The sequence below is a fragment of the Sciurus carolinensis genome, chromosome 3, assembly GCF_902686445.1.
Source record: "Sciurus carolinensis chromosome 3, mSciCar1.2, whole genome shotgun sequence".
Lineage (NCBI taxonomy): Eukaryota > Metazoa > Chordata > Mammalia > Rodentia > Sciuridae > Sciurus > Sciurus carolinensis.
The window spans coordinates 127538348-127563627 of record NC_062215.1 but is presented as its reverse complement, the minus strand read 5'-3'; the positions used below and the strand labels follow the sequence as shown (position 1 = coordinate 127563627).

At 36.4% G+C, this 25280-nt stretch overlaps 1 protein-coding gene across 6 annotated transcripts in view; it reads left to right on the top strand.

Moving 5' to 3' along the window:
* Ccdc141 (coiled-coil domain containing 141) overlaps positions 1 to 25280 on the top strand; it is a 183821-nt gene that overhangs the window by 145925 nt on the left and 12616 nt on the right. For 3 of the 6 annotated variants that reach the window (XM_047544280.1, XM_047544282.1, XM_047544285.1), the window contains exons 13-22: positions 1482 to 1661; positions 2197 to 2322; positions 4085 to 4273; positions 5132 to 5311; positions 6990 to 7139; positions 16797 to 16937; positions 18171 to 18365; positions 19792 to 19975; positions 21038 to 21150; positions 24980 to 25096. In XM_047544280.1, coding sequence (XP_047400236.1) covers positions 1482 to 1661; positions 2197 to 2322; positions 4085 to 4273; positions 5132 to 5311; positions 6990 to 7139; positions 16797 to 16937; positions 18171 to 18365; positions 19792 to 19975; positions 21038 to 21150; positions 24980 to 25096 — 1575 coding nt within the window. The remainder of the gene's footprint in view (positions 1 to 1481; positions 1662 to 2196; positions 2323 to 4084; positions 4274 to 5131; positions 5312 to 6989; positions 7140 to 16796; positions 16938 to 18170; positions 18366 to 19791; positions 19976 to 21037; positions 21151 to 24979; positions 25097 to 25280) is intronic. The other 3 variants (XM_047544281.1, XM_047544283.1, XM_047544284.1) reach the window with 2 other exon arrangements.

Genomic DNA, 25280 nt, shown 5'->3' with positions numbered 1-25280 from the left:
TAGGCCAGAATTTTGGCAAATGAAAGTGCCAATTTATTAATTTAGAGTAGTGAATACCAAGAAAGCTACTGAGACCAGCCTTCCTGTTACTAAGGTTCTGGAAAGCAAGACATCAGAAGATCATTTGTTGTGCATGAATATAAATGGAAAATGGATAATTTAGTGGCCTACTTAGACTGGATTATGACAAAATTTTCCATGCCCTACACAGAAGTAAAATGAGCACTGTGTTTACTAGCTAGACTGCAGGCAAATTATTTAATCTTCCTGTGGCCAAAACACTAAGTCTGCCAAATACAAAATCACCTTTCTTAGGTCCTACTGGCTGCTCATCAACAAAGCTCACTATTGTTCCTTTTCTTAGTCCTTGATCAGACCATCTTATCCTCTGAATGTAGTTCTCATCAACATGCTGTAATTTGCAGGTTATATTAAATTTTATATTCAATTACAGAATATATATTTTAATATTTTCTTAATAATATGTGAAGGATACCCTAACTTTATTGTAGCATATATAAAAACAGAATTATTCCCACTATAGTTGTCCAATATCTTTCATAATTTATATTTCCTTAATCATAATTATAGAATAGATCATTTTATTACTAGACCCCCAAATTGTTGGGGAAATTTCATTTAAGACCTGTAGTTATTGTTTTGCAATTAATTGTCACTTCATAATGTCTAAAATAATCTAAAAATATAAAAGGTCACTGTATATCATTTTAAATTATTTAAAGACAAAGTGGCCTATCTTTAAAATACTCTTAAATATTCATGACACAGTTGCTGTCAGTTTGATTATAGAAACGTATTAGAAATTTGAGAATTTATTGAGAAAAGCTGGCCATTGAAGCAAAAAAAAAAAAATTGTTTTACAAAACAAACGTTCCTCTGAATTTTTTGTTTATACAGTAATAAAGCACAGGATCTTACTCTTCACCCTATTATCCTTTTGCCACCAGCTGCATTTCCTCTGTTTAAAACCTTTGGAGGGATTCAAACCAGGCAGCCAGAACATGTGAAAGTTGATAAGTGAAATTTTGGAGTTTAGAGTGTGTACTTCTGCTGCATGATAATCATGAATGCATTTAGGTACACATTTCAGTTCACACAAAATGGGGAGAATTGGGGGAAATGTAAAATAATTATAATATACACAATATGATAGTTTAAAGGAACGAACAGAAGTCCTCAATAATCAGTCTGCTCTCATTCCTTGAGGCTGAGATTCTGACATATGCTAATGACTTCAAATACCTTTTCAGTCTTAAAGAATCTAGAACCTGATGAGCAAGCACAGAATATGAGTTCTGGTGGCCTCACTGCCTCCATGCAGGAATTCAGGCTTGTCCCAATGGCAGAACTGTGCTTTGCTTTGACTGTGATGAAGTATTTGCATCCTAAAATAGTAGCATGCAAAAAAGTTGTGACTCTTGCGAAAAGAGAAGTCGCTATGTGGATTATTCCTTTAACAGACAAAGGAGAATGAGATATTAAATGTGAAAAATAAAGTGCACATTATGGAGAACACTCTGGAAAACCAGAAGGCTGGATGGGAAGAACTTAGCCGCCTGCGGATGACTTGGCAACTTAAAGGCGCTGAAAGCAAGTCTGTGAAGCAGCAGTGGATGGCGTTCAAAGAGAAACTCAGAAAGGTAAGGGAATGCGAAGTGTCACTAAGCCTTAGGAAGGAAGGAAATCCTAATGCACGCTGACACATGATGGAGCCTTGAAAACAATACAGTAAGTGAAAGGAACCAGGCAAAGAGGGTATTATGCGCTTCTACTTATTCAAGGTGTCTATAGTCAGATTCATACAGACAGAAAGCAGCCTTGAAGTTTCCAGGGCCTGTGGGGAGGGAGAGGAAATGGGATTGGCTTAATGGGTACAGAGTTTCTATTTGGGTTGATGAAAAAGTTCTGGAGATGGATGGTGGTGATGGTGGCACAGAATGTATTATGCCACTAAATTGCACACTTCAAAGTGGTAAAGATGGCGAATGTTGTTTTGCACTACCATAAGAAAGGCAAAACATAGCAAGGGAAAACAAGGACTTTTCATGGTTTAGAACCATGGATGTTGTGTGTTTTCAGTGAATTAAAAAGTGTAATGGCTCACTAGACTGACCATTGATATTTACTCAGGTGTCCAAGAAAACACACCTATGGTTATCCAATGTTTTATTTCAGACAACTCACAATGTAAAACTTCTTCAGGAAGTACTCATGCCTGTGTCTGCACTTGACCTTGGAGGGAGCCTCCAGACCATTTCAGATCTGCGTAAAAAATGGAATGAAATGAAACCTCAGTTCCAGGTGAAAAAGTAGAGTGATGGATTTGAGTGACTGGGAAAAAATTTTATTCTGTTTGGTTGAAGCTTACCTAATTAATTTTTACAATCTGGTAAACTTTTTTTTTTTTTTTTTAACAAAAGCACAGCTTGCCTAATAATCTACTGTAAAGACAACATTTTTCTTAGTGTTTTCCTGCATGCTTCTCTATTTGATGACCCACAAACATTTAGGCCACAAAATGTCCTAAATACATTTTTATTAGACATCAGTTTAACTTACATTATTAATTAAAAGTTGAATGTTTTTACTACACACACACACACACACACACACACACACACATTCTCTATTTTCTTAGGCAGTGTTTTAAATTGAGATGCTTCAGAACAAGGATGGGCAACCTCTAACCTAGAGGTTCTGCTGCCCTGGGTCTCTGAAATCTCCACTGGGATTTCTCTGTCCCCACACGCTACCACCCAGCTTCTACCACAGCCCCAGGAATTTTGTTGTGTTCTTCATTCACCCTCAGAAAGCCCTCCGGATATGAGAGAGAAAACCATGAGTCATGTTCCTGGCTCCTGACTGCTGAACACATGCTTTGCTCCCCAAGTCCTGCTGCTCCTAAATGTAACACAACTGCCTGGAGAGGTTGCCAGTACCATTGTCCTTTGGCCTGGATTTCTGTTTTCTTTTTGGCTGCAGTATTAAGGCATATGTTCCTTTCTTTCCATCAAAAGTGTTGGCTTTAAGGAATCTCAGAATCAGATGAATGAAGCTTCCTTTAAGACAAAACTTACATAAAATAAAATATAACTGCCTTGATTATGCATGCATACCACAGCAAACTCTTTCATCAGAACTCAGAAACTGTGACTAATGTGTGTCAGTTTCCTGGAGATGCCCCGCGTTATATGCTCGCTAGCCTTTCCTTTGCCTACCTGTGTTTGTGTCTAAGTTCTTCTAAATCAGGAATCACTGCTGAACTTATTTGGCCCTGTCACTCTGATATGCAGGTATTTGATGTCCACTTGCTTAATTTGAACTTAAAGACCCTATTTAAGTCAGTCTTCTGAAAATCATTTCTTTAACCTAAGTCATTTTGCATTAGTTTTACCTTTGATATAAGATCTGCCCCCCAAATTATAGTAGTATCCCCTTTAAGTCATCAACTCTTGTGAGTTCTACACAAGAATCTGGGTTCCTATGAGGGATACCTGAGCAGTACTCGGTAGAGGGGAAGGCAGTTTATCCCCTGTGCCTGTGGTGGCTATTTGTGGATAGGGGACAGCCACTTTGAAGCAGAATGTCTACTCTTCTATTCATCTGGTGGCTCATTCTGATCATTCTTTTATTGGAGAGCACAAGTAACTCCCCTGATATATTTGTACACTTGTCTTCTCTTGATGTTCTTACCATGCCACTTAATTTTAGTCTGTATTAAATATCAGAGCTGTTTGTGGGGCTTCATAAAGATCTAAGAGACATTTATTCAACAGATGGGGGGAATATGTGGTGGGCAATAGGAATGCATGGTTTCCATTTCACCACCTAGCCTTGACACGGTTTTTTTTTTTTTTTCTTCATTGTTTATACATTTCTGAGAAGATAAGGATGAAACAATGCATCCTACAAGCAGGATGCCTAGATTAGGGGGAGGTACACAAGAAGTATTTGTTAACAAATGAGAGAATGATTCATTTTTTAGATCATCAGACTGCTGGTTGTTAAAAAAAAAAAAAACTCTCTGAAAGCTGGATTTCTTGTATTGCTTTCAATTTTTTAGCAACTGCGTGATGAGGTTCAGTATATTATGAGAGAGTTGGAAGAATTAAGAGGCAAAGGAGCCCCTGTGAAAGAGAAGTCTCAACAACTGAGTGACCTTATTAACCTCCATCAGAAACAGACAGAGCGCATCCAGGATTATGACAATCTCCTGCACAAGGTGGTCCTGTTCCACCAAGTCAGGGAGGAGGTAAGATAGATATCTAAAAGATTCTGGGTTTTACACTATGGAATTAATTAATCATAGTGTCACAAATCAAAGTCAAATTGCTTGCATTTGCAGTTAACATAATCTGGCGCTTAATTTATCTATCATGATGCCCCATCCTCCCTTCTGTTCCTCATCTTTGGTTCATAAAGACAGCACCCATATTTCTACCTCCAAGCCCTGCTTCTCAGGCTACATCCCAGGGCAAGTCTTTGTCTCTCCTCTCCGTTATGTAAAACTGTACTTCCTTCTAACAATCTCGCCTTACTTGGAGTGACCTGCCTCTTTCTCTTCTAAATCTGTAGTGCTCTCTTTATTCCATACATCTGTCATTTTTAGTAGCTTGATTCTTAATTATATTATATTTTACTAAGAGCAGCATTGTTTCCCAACTCAAGGATAAACTATTTGAGGGCAGGAACCAAGTTCAATATTTGTATATCTCGAGTACCTGACATCATGGAGTACTCAGTAAATATTAATTTTGGGTTGCTTTCTTCACAAGAACATTGAAGTTATTAGCCCTCATTAGCATAAAATGGAGGTTGCATTGATATTCCTTTACTATAGCCTCTGAGTTTACTCAGAACACTGGCCTAGACCTTGCTATGGTTTTAGAAAAGGACCAAAAGGGCATTTCCCTCTTTCATAGAACAGACTGTTAGCTGCTCAGTGTTACCCAGTTGGATTTGCAGCACTGTAACATGCATCTGGCCATATAACTAATAATTACGGGTGGGCTTGGCAGCATTTCAACACCCTAGCATAATATGTTATAGAAAATAGGCTTAAAAATGTATCTACAAAACTCAGGCTAATTGTTAATACCCTAAATTCCAGCTGGGACATCTCATCAAATCAAGAGAACTGGTGTTTCTGGAGCAGTTGGAGGAACTGGGTGATGCTCATGAGGCCCAGATGCACCTCAGTCGCTCTCAGGATCAAAAGGCACATGTGGAGCAGCTCTATAAACTGGCCCTTTCCCTAGGAGTGGACATTATCTCATCAGCACAGCGCCCTGTAAGCATCTTAGGACACCACCACTCTACCTAATGAGAAGGAAGCCAGACTGCTTAGCATTTATTACATTTAAAAATGCATTCACCCATTGAATTGGGGTAGTTATTTGTGGTGAGCTTCTACCACCTATTACAAAAGAAAAAAAAATTAAGGAGAATATCCGAATATAAAAATCTTATTGACCACATCTGTTCTCATGTTAATTTAAAAGAGTATGTTATAGACCTGTGTGGTCCCACAAAGCAGTTAGGTTTCACATTTGAAATGTGCCTAATGTGACTAAGGAGCAAAACTTTTAATTGTATTTAATTTGAATTAATTTAGTTATCAGGAAACTTTTAAGTATGTTGGGAACAACTTGGTATGTGAATCTGCTTTTGAAACTAACTTTTATGAAATTTAAGTGTAGATCAAATATTTCTGACGGAAACTTAGCAACAATTGAAATATGCTTGAAGTAAAAAATTAGACCAAATTTCAAAGACTTAAGATGAAAACTTCTTATTAATTTTTTATATTGGTTACATGTTATAAAAAGATACTTGGAAATATTTATAGACTGTATATGAAAATTAATTTCATTCATTTCTTTTTTACTTTTTATTATGACTACTGAAAATTATGTAATTGTTTTTATGGCTCATATTATATTTCCACTGGACAATACTGCTTTGGCATTACAGATCTGGAAGACCTCTAGATCCTAGTGTTTATCTAGAACATTTTATAGAGGAAGAATTTAAGGTCCAGAGATGCTTACCATAAAAGCCCAAAAGGAAAGACCCAAACTCCCTGGCTCCAGTCTGGGCTCTGGGCTCTAGGTGTTGATCTACTTTTTCCCATTAGCCGGATTTCAACAGAGGAGCTTAAAAGGAAAGAAAGTATTTCCAAATCAAATTTTCATAAATAGCACAGTAGGTTCTGATTTTTTAAGAAATTCTTCTCCAAATTCCTAATTTAAAGGAAGAAAAGATTGTTTATTCCATTAAAATGTATTGCATTAATAATGTCAGAATGGCCAATTTAATTTTAATGTTCATTTAAGAAAATCCACCAAAGTATACATAACACAAGGAAACTACAGCGTACCTTTCTAAGCTGAGAGAAATCCAAGTATTTGTTGCTGTGAAGAGGACATACTTTTGTCAGGAAAGAGTTTTCTTTCTAAAGAGTTTTATTAGTAAATGAACTTTAAAAAGGAAAAAGAAAGTAAGAAGTCTCACATGGCACAAATAATGTAAATTGTTCTCCAGCCCTCTTCTGGCCCTTCTCCGCTAGGTAGAGATTGGAGCACTTGCATAATGAACCTGAGGTTAAACTCAAGTTGACATGAAAATTATAGTGCATGAGTGGAATGTTTCTAATGCATATTTTATGCCTTTTGAAGTAAAAATTATACCTTATAATGAATGGTGTCTCCGAGGAGTTGGGCGTGATGAGCAAATCTTCCAAACTTGAGATTCAAGACTTGGAAATGTCTTCCCTGTAATGTTGAGTGTCTGGCTTCCTTCTGAAATAATTATATTCAGATGCGTTTAAGATAAAATAAATTAGGATCCTATATCTTATTGTTTTAGAAAGTGTTGCTTGTGAGTTTCATAATGCAGGTAAATTGCATATTCGTCTTATGGCAATTTCATCCGTTCTTTTGTTACTTCCAAATGCTTTTCATTTTTAGAATTGCTCTAATGTTTCTGCAAAGAACGTGCAGCAGCAGCTGGAGGTCCTTGAGATGGACAGCATGAACTGGCGTGCCAAAACTGAGGAGTGCGACCAGGCCCTGGGCCGCAGTTTGGAGTACTGCACCACAAGAGAGGAGATAAATGAGGTGGGGCCGTGGGAACCGACACAGACATAAGCTGCTTCCAACAGGAAGTGTGTGTCTCAGTGAACACACGTGTGCACACACACAAACACACACACAGTGAGTCAGGAGGCTTTCCTCTCGTCCATGTCCTTTAATTCTCAGAACAGTGCCCTCAGGGCTCTGAAAGTTTCAGTAAACTTCAAGCTCCCATTTTTATTGAAGTGAGTCAAGGCCCAGAATGACCCAGAAGGCAGGATTACAGGTGTGTTTTGTGTGTGTGTGTGTGTGTGTGTGTGTGCTTACTTGTTTTTGTTTGTTTTTTGCTTTTCTCCCTTTTCAACCCTCACAGCAGTCATTTGCTTGAGCTGGTTCAGTTTTTTTAGGGCACAGTCAACGGGGTGACTGCCTGATGGCAGCCAGCTCAGCCTGCTGAGAGTCTATTTAGGTACGGTTGACTCATGGTGAAGCGGGTGCTGAGGGGAGGGGAACAGGCTCTGTGCTTCAGAGGCTACTACAAAGTATTAGCACCAAAGTGGTTGGTTTCATATTTACTCAAACTGAGTGACTTTCCTGGGAAAACAACTCTAAGTGCAAAAAAAAAAAAAAAAAAAAAAAAAAGATAAAAGTGGTCCTCCATCCATGTCCACATGCATGATTCCACCTCTTCCCCATCAACAGGGACCAATCCCCAGCACCTAGACACTGAGCCACCACCACCTCTTTCCTAGCTAAAATTTCCATTCATGGCTTTACTAATTTTGGGGGGAAACACAGATTAAGATAGCAAGGGTCCTAATTCTGGAAAGTGATAACAGAACACTAGGGTACCCATAAATACCAGATTTATCTCCATTTACAGCAAACTGTTTCTGAGCTCCTTAAGACATGAGTTGACTAGGCAAGGAGAGGAAGGAGAAAAAGAGGTAGTTAACCTTCTTGAACTTCTGGTTTATGCCTGATCTGTATTATCTGGGCATAGCAAGTATCAAATATTATCAAGCAACATAAAAGCATGGACTAAAGCTTGAGTAATTGAGTAGTGGTCTAGCTCCAAAATATATCCCTGCAGGTCACGCTTTGCAGAGTACAGGCAAGTACAGGAAGAAGAAAGCAAGAGGGCAGAACAGGAGTAGTCACTTGAACCCCATCCAACAAGAGGGAAGCAGAAACTGATATCTACCAACAGTTTTCACTTATGCAATGTGTCATAGGTCTATAGAGTCTCTGCTCGTAGTCTGTTTCAGGGAGTCACTTTCAACTAAAGCCTTGTTTACTCATTCCAAATAAAGCCCAAAATGTAGCCTGCCCTCTCCATAGTAGCATGGTCTCTTCTGGTTCCTGTACTGCAGCGTACACTCCTGTCAGATCTTGTTAATGGAGACACTCAGAGCTTGCTTTTCTCCCTAAATCTATAAAATTTGGATTTGCGATCAGAGAAACAAATTTTTAACAATCTCTCCCAAAGTTACTTCTGTCTTCCTCCTCTTTTCTTCCATCTCTCACTTTCTTCCTGCTGCTCCTCCTCTTTTTCTCTTCCTCCTCCTTTTTCTTTCTGTATATCATTGTCTTGTCAAAATCTCCCTCCTGGCAGTGATGGTCCAGCTCTGTATTACAAGTGGAGCAGGCTGAGGATATTCCCAGCCCCCTCTGGCTGACTTTCTATCTCCTTAGGAGCTGTGGCATTTATGGAGCTGGGTCTCCCTGTTAGGCCCTTCCAGCAGGGTTCTATTTTCAGGGACTGCCTTGAGATGAACTTGCACTTGGAACCAGCCAGCTGGGATGACAGATGACCCTTCTAGTCACAGTAGGGACACCCCAGGATTGTCTGTACCATTTCAGGAATGAGCAACCAGACATATGTGGATTTGATTTAGGAATCAGATGTCATTTTAACATACTTCCAAATACTAAAAGAGGTATCCTTCCTATTTGCTTCTACTTCAAATTCAACTAATCTTTGATGTAAGGTATAGTTTCACTTTGAAAGGATCTTTGAAAACTTTGGGTCCTTTTCTCTCTTTTCTTTTCTTTCTTCTTCTCCTTTTTTTTTTTTTTTTTTTTTTTTTTTTTTTGGTAGACATACTAGACATATCAGAGTGTAGCAACCCACCCTGAACTTTCCAACCACAAGCCTAGTGGGAAAATATCAGAAGGAATGTTTTTAGTGCCCCTTAGTAATATAAATATATATGTGTTCAAGTTTATATTGTGAATATCAGAATACAAACAGATGGTCAGTTTCCACAGTGGTAATAATATTTAGATATTAATAATGTTAAACTTTAGATATTATTATTATCATCATTATTACTCTTTAGATATAGGCACTTAGAACATTTTATAAAATGAAATAAAGTATGTTACACAATTTTTTTTCTTTTATTGAGAATAAAACCAGATACCCAACCAGGAAACTACAACATGCACCGTATTTGATTTTTTAAGTTAGTCTTTTTTTTAAATTATTTTTATTGTAAACAAATGGGATACATGTTGTTTCTGTTTGTACATGGAGTAACAGCATACTATTTGCATATTCATACATTTACATAGAGTAATGATGTTTGATTCATTCTGTTATTTTTTTCCTTCCCCCCCCACCCCTCCCACCTCTCTTTTCCCTCTATACAGTCCCTCCTTCCTCCATTCTTGCCCCCCTCCCACCCCCCTTTTAAGTTATTCTTGAAACATTGTTTTGCTTCCAATGTGCTTAAAGTGCTATCTGAAAGTTCACAGACTCTGAATTGCTGTACAATTTGGAGAATGTCTAGCACAATATTTTCATTTTTCAGATGAGAAAGAAAACTGAGGTGCAGGTATATGATCTTCATTTTAATAATGCCCTAGAGGATACAGAGTTTCTGCTCATAGTATTCCAGGGGATTGATTTTGAGCCAGAGGCTAATTTATTGGGCAAAAGTCAATTGCTAAGTTCAGAATTTACCATTCACAAATGTTTGAGTCCCAACCACCCACTACATGGCCTGATGTTAAATATATCTTCTTATATATATGGTTTCTTCTTCTATCCCTATTTTCTATCTATTCTAAGATATTTGTGTGATTGGATATGACAGCATTAGTTCATTTAGTTATTTCAACAAATATTTCTTTCTTGACTATGCTGTAGCTAACTTATATGGTCTAATCTGCACTGAAGGCCCTTACAAAAGGACTCAGTACTTCAAGACAAAATGTCAGTGATCCAAATGTCATTTTCAAGAAAGTGATGCAATATTCCTTAAAGACAAAGAACAATGATTTTGATTATTTTTTAATGAGTTAAAAAATTTTATTAAGAGATAGGAAACTCTCTTATTTTCTTTGTGTTTACCTTATTTTCTTTGTGTTTACCTACTAGAAAACACAGCTGTCAAACTGCCAGATTTTGCCGTGTTTATTTTCACCCATTTCACACAAAGGCGTATTTAGATGCATAAATGTTAAATATCACTGTATATTTTCTTGCCTAGATAAGTGAATAAGTGATTAATACACAGAGCATAATATTCTCTGCTGTGTGACATGACAGAGGAACATCATTAGTTACTCATTCTTTACCCGTCTACATTTAGAAATGTAATAAGTTAACATTGAGCATGTTTTTCTTATAACTTGACCAAAAAAATCCTTTATGTAATGTTAATGGAAATTTGTATCTAGGGGCTTATATTATGGGTCACAAGCAATTCCTTTGCTGAAAAGAATAGCAGTGACAGAATCAGGTTGGTATCCATTTTCTCAAAATAAGCTTTCCACACATAAGCTTTCAGATCATTATATTACTGTACCCCAAAGTAGCAACACCTTGCCCATCAAGAAGTAAGCAGAACCGGACTCAGCATATATATTCCATGTGTCAGTCATGTGTTCTAATGGCAAAAATTCTTCTGTCAGTTCGAATAAATCCATCATCTGAGTTCTAGGGACACAAGCTGGATTAGAAACAGTAAATTGGAATAGAGGAATAGTGTCACTATGGACACATACACAATCAATAAAATTAAAACCACCTGACATCATATGGCACTTTGCCACTGACAAAATGACCATGGACAGCCACCACTGGCAGAAAAGGAAGTAGAAAAAGGTTATATAGAGAGCAAAACAGCCATTTGGGCAGCACTATGGAATAGTACAGATTATTTTCTAGATTTATAACCTGAACTCATTATTTAAAAAATAAAAAAAGACTTCATTCAACAAATATCTTTAATGTGGCTACTGTGTGCCAGTCCATAAGAATCCAAATGACCACTGGAAACTTAGTCTAGAGACAATTAAAACTTGGGAGTCTCCACAATCATGGACATTCATTAATCAGGCCTCATTCTATGTCAATTTTGAAGATGTGTAAGTAAATAGGAAAGTTTGCAATTGTGTAGGAAACAGCCATCCTGTAGGGTTAAAGCATTTTAAATTTCAGTGTTTAATATGTGCAAATGACTGTAGAAAAGTTCCAGAAGAATACAGAGAGCTGAAATTTAAAACTACAGTTATCATATCCAGAAAATAAAACTTTATGAAGATATGAAAAATGCAGAGTGGGTAAAATATTTATTTTTGAGACCTGCTGCCTCCTACAATTTGAAAAGGTGCAATCATCTTCTCTTTCCAAGTTGCTCCATTTTCTGTTGCTACAAGATGGGTCTTAAGCTCAGGTCGATGTGGTATGGTTGCCGAATGGAATGAGACCAAGAAAGTCTTGTCCTGAAATCTCTCTAGCACTAAGGACAAATATTCTACCATTTATGTTTGTAGCAAACCATTCCAGTTAACTTTTAAGTCTCTGGGTGTCTTCATTTCAAATGCAAGCATTCCTGGGAGGTGACTTTACAGACTTCTGTTACTGAAAACGAGCACCAAAAAGGGTTTTTTTGTCTTTATTTTTATTTTTTCTGGAATGGGAAAAATAGTGGGCAAGAAATGAAGCTGGTGAGGTGGACATTAAGAGAAATGAAAACTGACTACCAATTTTATATTTTTGCTCTGACCAAGAGTGTGTCACAGTCTAATAGAATTTTTTATTCGATTTGGTTTTTAAATGCATTTCCATGGTTGTAAAATGTCCCACATCTCTCACACCAATTGGCCTTGCCAGCAACAGACTTACAGATATTACATACTTGTGCCAAAGCTGCCTCAACCAGCTTAGTCAAAACTAAGAATAGCAAGTCAGAGTTGCAAGTCAGAAGCCTCTTCTGCTTCTTCCCAACCACACTTTCTTCCTAACCCTGAAAGGGAGCTTACAGCTTGCTAGGAAATTTGGTGAAGATGCTCATTCTCCTAGTTTCAAAATGACTGGTTTTAAAATCTTAATAGCTTTTATCTAATTATAGCTGTTAACTTAGTCTACTTATTCCATGGCAAATATAGAGGAGTTGAGAGAGTGAAAAAATAGGAATATCAAATTATTCATTGAAAATATTTTTCCTGATTTTTAAAAGATTTTCAGAAATTGTATTAATATTATTTATAAGAACAGTTAAAGATTTCCAATAAGGTAAATTTTTTTCTTGCCCCATGATTTGGGTGTTCTATTTTTCTGCATATGTACTCAAGTCAAACAGTTGTCTTAACCATCTCCACCATTCCCCATTGTTGACAAGCTGACTAAAGTTAGAAACAGCTGCGTGAACAATGATACCACACTAAGCAACCATGGCACTCAGTTCCTTTAAAAATATGACCCCAAGTTATGTAGGGATTAGATGGGAAGTTAAGTTTTCATATTGGAATGTGCAGGTAAGAAAAATTAGATACTGCTAAATTTTTTAGTTGCTGGAGTTATTTCCATACTGCCTTCCATGTACCTCAAAAGTACTGAATTTGAATTGATTAAATCACAAGGGTTTAGATTTTGATTGAATTTCCAGTGGGATCAAAAAAGAAAAACACTAGCACCTTCCTTGAGAGAGCTCATATGTCAGAAAGAGGCTGATCCTATTTCACATACCCATAGCGTCATGAACATTCTTTAGTCTTATAAATCATCTTCAGTGGAAGTGCATACATTCTGAAGCAAACAGAAGTACAGTCACACTCATCAGTTATCAGTCTTGAATTTCTTTTCTTTTCTTTTTTTTTCTTTTTTTCCTTTTTGTACTGAGGATTTAACCCAGGGACCCTTTACATCCCCAGTCCTTTTTATTTTTTATTTTGAGACAGAGTCTTGTAAGTTGCTGAGGGTCTCAATAATTAGCTGAGGCTGGCCTCAAACTTGTAATCCTGTTGCCTCAGCCTCCTGAGTCATGAAATTGCAGATGTGTGCCACCCCACTCAGCCAGTCTTAAATTTCTTAACCTAAAGTTGATTTGAGATCTCCTGATTTAGGATTAAAGTGTTAAGGTTCAGTTTTTCTCTATCCTTCATATAATCTTCTAGTAGCAGGGCTGGGGTTGTTGCTCAGTGGCAGAGCACTTGCCTGGCATGTGTGAGGCACTGGGTTCGATTCTCAGCTCCATAAATAAATAAATAAATAAATGTAAAAAAAATCATTTAACATATAAAAAAATTTCTAGTAGCTGTTAAACCTTCTCATTTAAACAAGTGTCCCTGTTCAGCTGCCAACTGCCTTAACAAGCACAGCTGTTAATTCAGAAACCAGAAGGGTGATGTGGGATGAAGAAAATACAAACAGACACACATAGAGAAAAAGCTGGGGCTAGATGGGCAGCCAAACCCTGTTGGAGTTTGACTGACCCAGTGCTAGTTCAGCATGTTTATTATATAGGTTTCATCAAAAGGTTATTCTTGGAAAAGTTTCAGCAAAGCAGTCAATTCGAAGGATGCAGGACTGGTGAGATATTAGGGTCATTTTGTTATGCTCAGAATCCTCTGTCCCTGGGAGTTGGTGTCTGAACTCAAGTCCTGGACTGATAACTGCTGCATGCCTCTCTGTCGCTCCCTTACCTGCATCACCTTAGCAACTGGGCCATTTTTTTTTTCTTTTTCTTCCTGGCTGGGACATCTTGTCCTGCTCCTTTGCAAGACATTTCCCAGGGCAACACAGCTGTGAGGGAGTCAGACCATGGTTCAAATCACCACTCTCCATATCTCCCCATTTTAAATTTTTTAAATGTAACTAATGTATGTCTACTTTTAAGTGTTGGAATTTTTCCTTCTGTGTAAGAGAACCCTCACTGCTATAAGGAGAAAGGGTCTATATGACTGCTCTGGCTGCTTCAGGCTGAGAGGGGGTGACATAGGGCAAGCAGTTTGGGTTTCTCCTCAGGAATGTTTTGGTCAATCGAGAGATCCGAGGCAAAAGTCTGTTTTGGAAAGAGGTTGTAAAGTCATGTGGGAGGTGGCTGCTTCTATGAGAGAAACAAGAAGACATGAGTACTGGAGGGGGATTAATGCAAAATAAATGAATATGATGATGACAATGGAGACCAGCAATTTTTTATTTATTTTTTACTTTTTTTTTAACCAGGAAGCAAAAGAAATAAGAAACTATCTTGATAGATAGACCAAATTAATGTTTCAAGAAATCCTTATAATTTTAACAATTAGAGGATTAAACTTTGGTTTATTTGAGTACATTAATATTTGATCTTATAAAAAGGCTAGAATAATTTTAATTAATTGTGCTAATTATATATAACTAATTTAGTTACACACAAATTTTTCAAAATTTACCCAATGGTTTTCGGTTTAATTGACAGAGTCCCTCTTCCTGCCTCTAGACTGAAGTGTACAATATATATCATGTTTCAGTAAAGAAAAATAAGATATAAAATTTATTTTAAGTGGATAAATAAATGTTAGTGATATATTTTCCCCCTTTTATAACTTTGATAAAATAGGTTTGAAACAAAATTTATCATCTTAACCATTTAATGTGTATGGGTCAGTGCTATTTAGTACATTCATACCATTGTGAATCTATCAGCACTATCTACCTGTGGAACTTCTTTTTTTTTTTTTTTTTTTTTTTTTTTTTTTTGGTAAATCATTCCACAGAGAAACTCTGCTCATGAAACAGTAACTCACCATTGAGGATATGTTTTTTAAAACAAGAATTCCTGGCTTGTTCAGAGGTGGTAGTATTATAGTTGTAGATTATAGCATTATGGGAAAAAAGCTCCTGCCTAAGTTTTATGTGAATAACTAAGGATATAGCTCCTTTACATCTCAGACTCATAAAACTGACCTCATCCTTTCCTGCTAAAATCAAACGTGCATGTTGAAACATCAAATGTCATAGTATGTAAATATTTATTTGTACAAATATGCTAACTTAACATAATGATCTTGTAAATAATTTCTGAGTTCTGATAGAGAAATTGTTTCTAATTTTGAAATTATAGCTCAGGAATTTTGAAATTGACTCAGGAACATTACTGATTTATCAATTAAAGTCTTTTTGTGGTTTCTGTTCTTGATTTAGGTTATAGTTTCAAACTAAGAGCTAACAATTTCATTTATTATATAAAATAAATAATACTGATTAAGTATAAGTATGTCAGATGCAAAAATTGCATGAATATAATAATTTCTGCATATACAAGTCTGCTAAGGCTTTGCAGATGACTGTCTCCAAGAAGTGTTAAATATAAGAGCTAGGCTTTATTTTTAAATATGCAGAATTTTAAATAAGCATTTGGGAAAGCATGCATTTTCTAGGGCAGATACATTTTTCTGCATTATGAATTTAAAATCTTGCCTGTGCACAGCTTTTATTCTTTCCCAAATAAATCGTTTGCTGTCATTGAAAATAATTTTAATGTTTTTCTGACTTTTCTTATCATAGCTCAAATTTATCAACCATGACATTGTTCACTCTTGCTGTTAAATGGCTCCGTATAATCTGAGGTTAATGTTTTCTCTGTACTTCTCTTTGCTGATAATATAAAGAAAGGGTTGCCTGTCAATATCCTCATCCTTCTTGAATATAGAGAAGGGACAGAAAGTGGTGTGTCTAATAGAACTGAACTACTTAGAATTCTGGGGCAATGGTAAAGTCAAGCTGTCATCATCTCTACCCTGTTCTTTAAGCATAGACATGTCCTCTGTTTAGGCCCAGGTTAGCATTGTCACCATTGGCAATGACTCTCCTTTTATTTTTTATTTATTTTTTTGTTTTTGAAGCACATCTGAAGTTAATGGTCTGTGTCTAAGAAGTAACTCCTCTGAAAATTGTTCATGAAAAATAACTTTTAACTGGCTCACATTGGCTCTTCTCTCCCACTCCAAGGTGGTCTAAATGTCAACACTTCATGAACCTCTTCAACCTGAATAGCTCCTTGGAGCTGCAAGATAACATTGGGAGATGGAAGAATCAGGAACAAATATTAGCACAGATAACAGAATGAATAGGAAAAATGATACCAAATAAATTAAAAATAAGAAAATCAGAGTTGGTGAAAGCCTTTGTACAATATGTTAGAAACTGTCTTGCTTAGGGACTAAAAGGATATTCTATAATTTTAAATTCTAATTTAAAATTACAAATCAAAAGTATTAAAAACAATTAATGACTCCTTATATTAGGGGATATATTTAAATTCATGTTATATATCCACTTAGCAGATTTGTTAGATTTCTATTGAAGATTACACTGAATACATTTTGAAGGTTTTACATATTTCAAAGTGCTTAGACATCTTGATTTTTCATAAATGAATATTACTCTTCTTATTATAAGGAATTTTGTTTCTTTTTATTGAACTGTAGCTCAAAGAGTCTTTCAAAGATATCAAAAAGAAATTCAACAATTTGAAGTTTAACTACACTAAGAAAAATGAAAAAGCTCGAAATCTGAAGGCTCTTAAATATCAAATACAACAAGTTGATATGTATGTCGAAAAAATGCAGGTAATGAAAAAGTGTGTGTATACTAGAATGATTGCAAAACCATTTTGCAATTCACAACTAGATGCCTCTTGGGTTTTTTAAAAATAGCATTTGATCAAAAAGATCATTTTCTATTTTTACAACATTTGTGTTTCTTGTGTAAAAGAAGTACTAAATTGACTTGTTTCTCTTTTTCTTTTCAAAAATAGTAATTTATACCTATAGTCCAGAGTCTGCCTTCCTGAAAATTTTTTTGGGTTAGTTTTTGATGTTCAGCAAAATGGTGCCAATTATAAATGGACTAACCTGTAGTCATAGTTTCATCCTGTACTTGGTAACAGCATGCCACCCTGAGTGGGATTTCTATCATCTGAAGTCAAGTGATGCTTTTACTACTTTTTAAAATATTGGCTCTGAGAGCTAGATTATAATTTTTTTATTCATTCTTTTAAATTTCAAGTTTTTAAAACTGATCCATAAAAACACAAAAATTATGCATATTTATGTGGGACTAGGTGCTGTTTTGATACATGCACACGTTGTGTAATGTTTAAATCAGGTAAAACATCTGTCTCCTCAAACACTTATTTTATTTTTATGGTGAAAACTTTCAAAATTCTTTGAGCTTTCTGGAATGTGCACTACATTATTGTTCTCTCTAGTCACCCCATTCTGCAGTAGAACATCAGAGCTTCCTCTCCTATCTGACCATAAGTTAGTATCCATTGATGGACTTTGAGATTTAGCTTTTGAGGAGCTTCAGAGTAATTTCTACCAAACCTACCCTTCATGTCAACCTCTATTCTTCTCCCCAAGACATATGCACCCAGTAAGCTGTTGCTTCTTTCTTTGCACCGTTCTACAGCAGGAGCTTCCTTCAAGTCTCTCAAGTCTCTCTTTATGATCACATGAATGGTCTAAATTATGTAAATGCCCTTCAAATAATTTAGTGAGCTTATTAAGAACAAGTATTTGATTTTCATTTTATGATTACTTTCTTTTTCTAAAATTCCTACTAATATTTTCAAAATCTGTAATAGAACCTAGTAAATTTTTTATATATTTGCTGAATACTGAATCAATAAGATATTTGGAAAAAAAACCCTATTCTTATTTCAAAAATGAACTTATAATAAATATGATTTTAACATATCAGAATGGTGGAAGTTACAAGTTTTTCCAAGTTATTGTCTTGCTATTTTATTGCTTCCCTTCATACATCAAATTTGAATTTTTTCAACTTTTTTTGCACAGATTTTGAGAAAGAAAATGGAAAAAGTTAATAATAAAACTTCTGATTCTTTCTTAAATTACCCAAGTAATAAAGTTAATGTCCTTTTGGAAGCCACCAAGGATTTGCAAAAACAGGTGGATGACTTTGAGAAAGTTGTCACAGATTACAAAATAAATCTGGACCTGACCGAGCATCTCCAAGAAATAATAGAAGAGGTACTGTTTTCATGTTGTGATGGTATCCTTGTTGTAATGTTTAAAGAAGCTATTTTGCTACTTTAAAACAATGCTGCATTAGATATTATTGTCATAAAATCCCTGAATCATACTCCTTTTCATGATTATTTCCTTAGAATACTTTCCTGAAGTAGTATCACTAGATCAAAGGGGATGACGATTGTAAGGTTTTTGATTGTATTATCCAATTGCTCTTCAGAAAACTTTTACTAATTTATTCTTGCCAGAAACATGAGAGAGTACACATTTCTTCGTAACCTCATCAACTCAGGATGTTTAACCATTATGAAATTATGTTCACTGCTGGATAGCAGTTTAAGATACTCATAATGGCTTATTTGTGTCACAGAATTTGAAAATATTTAGAAAAAAAGTGATACTGGGATTTTTTCAGGCAGAAGATTTTGTTATTCATGTAATTTTTGTTGTTGTCAAGAGGATTAATGGTGTTCTACACAAAAGGCATGAAGTTTGACAAGTTAAAGGTATTGTTTCACACTTCATACTGAAGAAACTACACTCGAAGCTCTTGAGTGTTCTTTGTTGCCTATTATTCTGAGATACAAAGTATCTTTCTTTACCACTAATACAGTTGAGTTTTTAGATTTAACACCACATTAAGGGGGATCAAGATGATTATTCGTCTATATCTGATATATGGGTTGCTCTAGCTCTGTGGCACTTATTCAAAACCAGCTCATAAGAGAGTCATGCGTTGCTATTTCTCACCCAAGCGTAAGTGCCTCTGGCCTGGGTCAGTTGTTCCTCCCATCACAATTTTTCATTTTTAGTGAGAAACTGTTTCAATTCTCTACTGTGCTTTGAAAATATGACTATCTTCATGACTATCTTCTATTTTTAAAAGGTAAAATACTATCCTTTGGATGATATTTCCTCCATCCATAACCTAAATATCATTCTTAAAAGAGAATTTATTGCAATATTAATCAGGCAATATTTTACCCATGGATTGCTAACAATGTTAGTTTATTATGCTGGATTTTGAGTGTTTGAGCTATTTCCTTTCCATTTAGCTGATGTTCGGATTCTTTTTAGTGCCAATTGTTTCTCATGACTCTTGTTCTTGAAAGTCTGCAACATTCTTCTTAGGAATTGTTTTTTAGACAAATCTAAGAAGGCAGGAGAATCAAAGGTGTTTCCATTTTTTTTGCTTTTTCATTTTATTTACACATACTTTCATACTCATGCTTTCTTATTTATGCCTTTAGTATCTAAGTGTAAAATTATATTACAGTGTTTTGGTATTTCCTTTAATATGACTTAAAAAGCAAACCCACATGAACACAGTTTGAGGAAATTAAAATTTAATGCTTCACTGGTCAATATTAAGAACTTTAGAAGGATGACATCTCTTTAATCTATGCTTTAACCCATTTTAACTTAGTGTCACTTTTGGTATGAAGATGCAAGTGCCACAGTTGTAAGAGTTGGGAAATATTCCATGGAGTGCAAGACAAAGGAAGCTGTGGAAATTCTCCACCAGCAGTTCAACAAGTTCATTGCACCCTCTGTGCCTCAGCAAGAAGAAAGGATTCAGGAGGTCACTAACCTCGCTCAGCGCTTATATGGTGAGATCTCTTTTAAGCTATCCAGTGATTTGCCATTGAGCCAATCTGTACTGAATTTAATCTGGCACAAAGCAGAGAAGGCAAGCCTTCAGGATCCTCCTGTTCCAGCCTATTCAGAGGGAAGGCTCATGCTCAGAGCCCACATCCCCCAAAGCAAACAGTAGGGAATGGAGGGAGGGATTGCTGACAGCAGGAGATGAAGCCTCCTGATTTTTAGCTACCAGAAGTGGGGTATAAGCCCTGCTTCTCTATTGACTTTCTCCCCCGTCCTCTTGTTCATCTCCAAGGAAATAAAACCAGAACAACTCAACTTATACACACACACACACACACACACACACACACACCCATAACAAAATAAATCTAATTTCCACAAGAGTGATTCCTTGAACCATATACAAAATGCATAAACAATAAGTATGAATAATACTTATTCATAAAGCTAAGACTGAGGTCTATAGCCCTCTGTTTTCTATGAAAGTTTTGGTTCATGGATTTGAGAAATAGCTGGAAAATCCTCCCTCATCTTCTTCTCACTTGTGCAATAAATGAAAGAACTCTGATTTCATCTTAAAACTTCTGCTTTGTCTACCTCCATCATCAGGAAAGATGATATTGTTGCTAGCCTGGGAAGTCCTTCTTCCTAAAAGCAGTCTACATTTAAGAAGTCCCTTGGTGATGACAGTCTTCCAGGGCTCTAAGAAATAAGTTCCATGAATTCGCTGATGTTCTTGTGAGATCAAGAGTAATTCCCATCCCAGGGCTCGGGATATAGCTCAGTTGGTAGAGCAGAAGGCCATGGGTTCAATCCCCAGCACTGCAAAAAAAAAAAAAAAAAAAAAAAAAAAGAAATAAAGAAAGAAAGAAAAAAAGAAGGAAAAGAAAAGGAAAGAAAACACCACCACCAACAATAACTACCACCACCATCAACACCAACAAGCCCTTACTGTCCACCAGTAGTTAGCAATAGACACTTGGGAGATAATTAAATGTCTGGGCTTCAGAAATTTTTTTTCTGCTAAGGATTTGACCTTTAAAAATAGTTTTATCCTTTCTCCTCAGGGTTGGAAGAAGGGCAGAAATATGCTGAGAAAGTCGTGGCAAAACACAAAGAGGTTCTTGAATCTATCACTGAATTATGTGGGTCTCTCATGGAGCTCAAAGAAAAGCTGAAGGTAATCTCTTCTTCACAGAATATGTACTTTCAAGTGATATAAATAAAAATGTGTTGATCAAGTGTCTTCTGGTATGAAGATGTTCTAATAGAAATTCTCAAGAGACGTAATATACACATTTGTTTCACAGCATTCTAACATAATTATTGAGTGTAACTGATAATTAATTCTGTTTCTTTCCCATCACTGCAGAGAAAAATATTGCTGGGAATGAAGGCTAATTACAATTAAGGTGTCTCGTTTACATTTTCATGGATCATATCCTAGAGTATAAATGTGTGCCGTCTGTATTAAGTAGCTTTCTGTTTGTGTTCATAAATAATAGACATAGACTTTTCTCCCCTTCCAAATTGTGGCACCAGAGGAAATAAAACCAATATTCTGGTATTAGGTTCATTGTACATTTAGCTTCATGGAAATATTAAATTAATCACTATTACTGTTCATGAAATAAAAATCTTTATAGTAAAAAAAAAAAAAACAGAAAATGCTTATGTACTATATATAGGCAGAAAATCAGTTAAAAGAAAAATATATATTGTTTTACTTATGTCTCATCAAAAACTAATTTGATTGACATTGTTTTTACAATTGACCAAAAGATTTGGCTATTTAGAATCAGAAGAATAGCAAGGTAATTAAAAATAAAACGACTGACTTGGAATACCAACCCCTTATCTTATTTCATTTGCAAAGCTGGGTCATGAATTGGGTAAATTATTTAATCTCCCTGAGTCTGTTTCCTGATCTACTACATGGATCACAGGATAGTCTTGAGTATTTAATGTGAAAATACCCAATATTATTGTTGTACTCAACATTGTTACTAAGGTCTAGCAGTGGTCTTTTAGTTCAGTGTAGAATTTAATTTATTTTGCAAAATCTGCATGATTTCCTTGCTATAAATTTGAGTGCCTTTTTCATTCAAATAATTTGTGAGACTTAATTCAGTATGTACCCAGCCAAATTGTCTTTTTCCTTTAATTCCAAATCTAGATTTTTCAACATTTTTACCATTTAAATAACACTACAATGAACGTCTTTGTGTACACTGTCCTCCAAAGCAGATTTGGGATAATGAGTCTGAAACTGTTAATGCTTCTAATATGTATGTCAAATTGCTTTTCATAAATGTTTTACAATTATAACACCATCCGCAATGAGTGAAAGAACCGTGTACCTGTGCTATCCTTTTCAACTGTTACCATTTCCTCTCCATCTCTACCTTGCCCCTTGAGGATTTGCTTCTCCAGTCTTTCCCTACACAGGCTGAAAATCCCTGCTTTCTCTGTTTCTTCACTTCCTTTGTTTACAATATCCTTCACATTTATGTCGTACCTCTTCAAGTTAATGGTATCTATTCTCTCCAAGTGATACTCCTTTCCAGCTTCTGGCCTTCATGACTGTTCTTCCCGAAGGAGCTATTCCCACAGGCTGACTCCCTTCCTCATTCCCCCATTCCTTTGACACTTCCTGTCATCAGGAATGTGTCCTCTTTCTCATTCCCACCCATCACTTGGATTCTCTTTTTCACCAGTCAGCAGTGCCCTAATTACATACCCACCTAGATTTCCCTTCCTACGCCGTGTTCCTCTTGTGTCCTTGCTCCTTTAGAACCCTTCACTGCACCCTACCTTGCTTACCAAGTAAAATTCAGACTTAAGTCTACCCAGTGCTCTGAGACTGATGACCTTTCCTATCTTCTGTGCTTCTCATTCATTAAAGGTTCCTGTTCTACGAGTCTATGACTCCACACACCTCGGTGTTTCCTACTTCTCAACCATTACTTTGAGTACATGACCTTTCATCTCTGTTTATCAAAATCTTACCAACTCTCAGAACCAAATCCAAATAATGTCTTTTCCACAAATCCTGCCTTGTCTCTCTCCAATCCTCCACAGTACTTGTGTTCTTTTCTACCTGTTGTAGTCTGTTTTCACTGCCATAGAAATTATCATAGACCCAGTAACTTATATACAACAGAAATTTATTTCTTATAGTTCTGGAGGTTGGGAAGCCTAAATCAAGGCACTGGTAGATTTCATGCCTAGTGGAGCCCCACTTCCTCATAGACAGCCTCTTCTCACTCTTACATCACTTGGTAGGAGGGCAAAGGGTCTCTCTCAGGTCCCCTTTACAAGGGCACTAATCCCATTCATGAGGGCTCTACCCTTAGGACCTTTTCACCTTCCAAAGGCTCCACCTTCTAATACCATCACCCTGGGATGATGATTTCAACATGAATTTTGAAGGGATATCAACTTTCAGAACATAATCACATCATTATTATTACATAGCACTACTATTACCATGTTATCATCCTTCTCGCCTATACTTAAGGGAAAGTTCTGGCTCTGGTTGGTTTAGTGCACCACATGACATTTAATACTACTAGGCTTTGCCTTTCAAAGTAAGTTCTTCAGAAAAGGTATTGGCATTTATAATTAATGCCCAAAGGATTGGTACAAAGAAGAGCCATACAGTAGCTGGTAAAGGTTGAAGTTGGGTGGCTGAATACAGAAATAAGGAAGGGTCTCTTCAGCAAGAGAGTTGTCAGCATTACTTTTATGAGTTACAGCCTCAATAAAAGCTTCTCAAAGAATGTTTACTAATTCTTTACAGATGTCTGTATGGAAAGCATAAATGTCCAGTTTCTGGTTTTCAGATAATAATAGCCCCTTCTCCAGAGGTTATTACAAAGTGAATCCAGAAATCCCTGTCAAAGCTAATATAATGATCAAAATAATTTATGTTTGCAGAGGTATTTGAGATTTTAAAAGGACTTTCATATATTTTATCTCCAGTGATTTCCAAATAATGTCGAGAAGGCAGTAAGGCAGATATTGCTTTCCTTGCTTTAGAAGTGATGGGACAGGTTCAAAGAAGGTAACGGTGCTTTCCTTGGAATCCCACAGTTGGGAATGGCAGATCTGGAATTTGATCTTAGATCTTTCCACAACAGCTGCCATTGTGGAATTAGATACCAAATGTGTACAGAGGCAGAATGACTCATCCAGTAATACAAACCAGTTTAGTTTTAGAGTTGAGACAAAAAGCTGAATCTGCCCAGCAGTCTCCCTGAATCCTCTGAGCCAGGACAGCAGGCACACTTTGGTGAGTAGTCTACTTCCTTAAGGTCCATCCAATGACCATGATCTACCTGGAAGAGAGGCTCTTCTGTTGCAGTATAAGCATCCTGAAACAGCGTTGTATCGTTTGGGGTACCAAGTGGCTTCATTCATCTTCACAAAATCTTCTTGGCCCTGGATTCATATCAGTTTGCACTTCCCTGCTACCTCCATGACTAAGCTGAGCCCCATGAAATGTAGGAATGAGATATCTTCACTTTGAGGCATTCTGTGTTCTCCATTGTGTTTTTCCTTTTCTATACTCAGTGGTAGTTTCTTTCTCTTTTCAAGACTCTCCCAGCGACCTTTAATCATTTCTACCTCATCCTGCTCCCCAGAGTCTCCTAATGGTTTCAACTTCCCCACACAGTGGATTCTGATCTCTAGAGGATGCTCCTGCAAGAGCATCCTATTGTAACAATTGCTCCTTTTCCTGCTGGGCCTTTGAACAGTTTGCTTGTTTGTTTGTTTGTTTCCTGACAAATGGGTTTTATGAAAGGAGTGAGGCAGGCAAAAAATTATGAGCTTGGAGGGATAATTTTAGAATTCACAAGATGGGGGGACATTGGTCTCAGGTGGAATACATTTGCTGAAAGTCTGCATACACGTGGCTTCTGTTTTTCTTGCAAAGTGGTTAGAGAATGGCATTGTTCCTCTGACTTTCCTTGACCCAGTCCCTCACTAACCACTGCTTTGTACAGCAGGGAGATGCTGTAAAGATGAATTCAAATTTGGAGGATTTCCATGACAATTGCATCGACCTACTAAAGGAACCAGTGAGAAATAAACAGATGATATTTAATGAAGAGAGGAATAAGGTAAAGAAAACTACTGAGATTAGTGATTGTACATTGAAAAGAAGGTAAATTGAAGACTTCTTATCCATCGAGATAAAATTCCCAATGTAAGTTCAGAGAGAATTTTCTCATCCCTGCCGTTCTATTTGCCTCTTACTTAGTCCTTCTCTCTTGCCATTTCTCTGAGTCCCTTCTGCTGAATGCT